Here is a 2,686-nt window from a genome sequence, read left to right as displayed (position 1 = left end):
GGGGTGTTGGGGGGTGATGCAGATTTGTTGGGGCAGCTCGGTGCCTTGATAGTTTGCAGGGCTCCGTACAGGGCGGCTGTTGCTCGACTACGGGGGAGGCATTAAAGCCGGGGGGCATGACTTAGACGGGGACCTTTCAAAACCAATAGCAGGGAGTCGCTCCCCCGTCCTGGCCTCACCCCTCGATCAGGGCAGATAATGTGCTGCGGTAAAGGTTACGACTAACCATGACATTTCTGCTGTGACCTCCCACTGTGGAATAATCTCACTGTTACACAACTAGGTGTTGGTCTGTGTGTTTCCCTACTGGGGGGTCGGGGGGGGGGTCAGGGGGTCTGCACTGATGGATGGATATCACAGACATTGCTTTACAGCAAAAAGGTCATTGGTTCAAGTCCCAGTCCATGGTGTCTCTGTACAGTCTGTCTGTTCAGAGCCCTGGACTCAGAGGTGATTGGTTGTTCTGTCTGCTGTGAACTGGAGAAGTGACCAGGACGTACGGCTGGGAGTTCACGAGTTCACGAGTTCAGGAGTTCACCACTTCACCATTCATTCACCACTTCATCATTCAATCATTCATTCATTAGTTTGAACCAGCGACAGACTTTACTTTCCAGACAGATACACTAATCAAATCACCATCACCTTCATCACCATCACCATCATCATCACCATCATCATCATCACCATCATCATCATCATCTTCACCATCATCACCTTCATCATCATCTCCATCATCATCATCATCTCCATCATCATCATCATCATCTCCATCACTTTCATCATCACCTTCATCACCATCATCTTCATCATCATCAGCTCTGGATTGGCTGCAGCAGGTGTTTATTCTCATCCTCAACTGTTTATAGATGATAATGTTCTTAATTTATAAATATTTCAATATTAATTATAGAAATGACCTAAACTGTGAAAACCTGAATCTGAAAGAAAAAAATATGTTTAATATCTGAAGTCAGCATGCAGCCTCCCTGTCCAAACAGAGGGGGCGTGTGTCAGCTGGGCTACATCAACAACAAAACATCTTTAATTATGTAAAAGTGTCAATCATTCTGAGAATATTGTTGTTTTCATCAGGCAGTTACAGGTTTATATAATAATTATTTGTTTGTTTTGTGTCTGTGGAAACTCTGATAAACAAACACAAACTGTTCAAAACAACAACACATTCAGTTTGTCTAAAGTGTCTGAACCAGTCTGTACCAGTCTGTACCAGTCTGTACCAGTCTACAGACTGCAGACGTCTGGGTTTCCTGACTTTCAAACCTCAGCAGAGAAACTGATGACGTCACGACCTCAGATAACTCACTACGATTTATCAACTGTTACTGTCGGACACAAACACACGGATAATACTGTTTCTCCTCTGCAGGAATATGACCCAACACTGGGTCCAGTTAGTTGTCCCACAGCTCCCCCTGCTGCTCAAACTAAGTACTAACCAATGTTGACGCCTCAGCATGAAAATCTATTGATGTAAAAAATGTAGAGAGACATATAAAAATGTGGTTCATTAAATTAATGAATTGAATTAATTAAATTACGTCACTGTTTATCTTTTATCTATTTAACGTACACTTCAGCTTAAAATTAAAATCCAAAAATTTGAATTTATAAATATTTAAAATGAGTTCAACACCAGGTCAGATGTTTTAGTTGACAAACGTTTGGAGAAGAACACGACTGTAATGTGAAACATTTTAATTCATATAGAAAACACTTTTCTTAGTAAATATGAAAATAAAGAAACATTGAAATTGATGAACACCGGTCGTTAAGAGACGGACTAATTAGGAAATGAACAAACAGAGACCAGGTCTCAGACCGAGTCTCAGACCGAGTCTCAGACCGAGTCTCAGACCGGGTCTCAGGCCGAGTCTCAGACCGAGTCTCAGACCGGGTCTGACCTGGAGCAGCTCTCACCAGACCAGCCTGGGAAACACACGCACTGAAAACTGGACTTCATGGACGTCACCTGCCGTGGACTCATCTGACCAGATACTCTGTAGTGGGACCGTCCACCCGACTCCTCCTCCGACGTCACCTTCCACGCAGCCGGGTCCAGGTGCAGGTAGGTCCTGGAACCGGGGTCCGTCCTCCGACATCGGCCCTGAGACGAGCAGAGAGCCTGGCTGCAGAGCGAGGCCGCGGACGTCACATTGACCAGGTAGGAGCCCAGGGTTTGGTCCACGTAGAGTTTGACCGCCTCACAAGCAGCCTGACGGCCACGGGTGAAAAAAAAAAAAAGATTTTCAAACAGTGAGTGAAATGCATCGTGGGTGAGAGTCGAGAATGAGTGACAGTCATCCCAGTAGTTACTGAACATCTGAAGCAGATTATTGTGGCATTTTTCACTTCACACGTTAATTAAAAACACATTTAAACCTGTAATAAATCAATTTAGTAGAAAAACATCAGAGAGAGAGAGAGGGAGAGAGAGGAAGGGAGGGAGGGAGAGAGGGAGGGAGAGAGGGAGGGAGGGAGGATGAGGAGAAACTTTGTGATTTTCCATCTAAAAAACATTGTATGATAAATACAGATAAAAATGTGACTTGATGGGTGTAATATTATAATATTACACAGTAAATCGTCAGAGGTGTTTGGTGAAGCAGTTCTGTGTGTGTGTGATGGTGTGTGTGTGATGGTGTGTGTGTGTGTGTGTGTAGGG

General features: G+C 44.2%; 1 protein-coding gene across 1 annotated transcript in view; it reads right to left on the bottom strand.

The window, feature by feature from the left end:
* Nucleotides 1–1,702: 1,702 nt before the first annotated feature.
* Nucleotides 1,703–2,686, bottom strand: part of hyal1 (hyaluronidase 1) — a 3,556-nt gene continuing 2,572 nt past the window's right edge. The window contains 1 exon segment of the mRNA XM_008319590.3: nucleotides 1,703–2,236. Within this exon segment, the coding sequence (XP_008317812.1) occupies nucleotides 1,910–2,236 (327 nt within the window). The 3' untranslated portion in view covers nucleotides 1,703–1,909.

The sequence above is a fragment of the Cynoglossus semilaevis genome, chromosome 11 (genome assembly GCF_000523025.1).
Source record: "Cynoglossus semilaevis isolate Cse_v1.0 chromosome 11, Cse_v1.0, whole genome shotgun sequence".
Lineage (NCBI taxonomy): Eukaryota > Metazoa > Chordata > Actinopteri > Pleuronectiformes > Cynoglossidae > Cynoglossus > Cynoglossus semilaevis.
The sequence above is the reverse complement of the archived record's forward strand: the minus strand, read 5'-3'. Positions and strand labels throughout refer to the sequence as shown.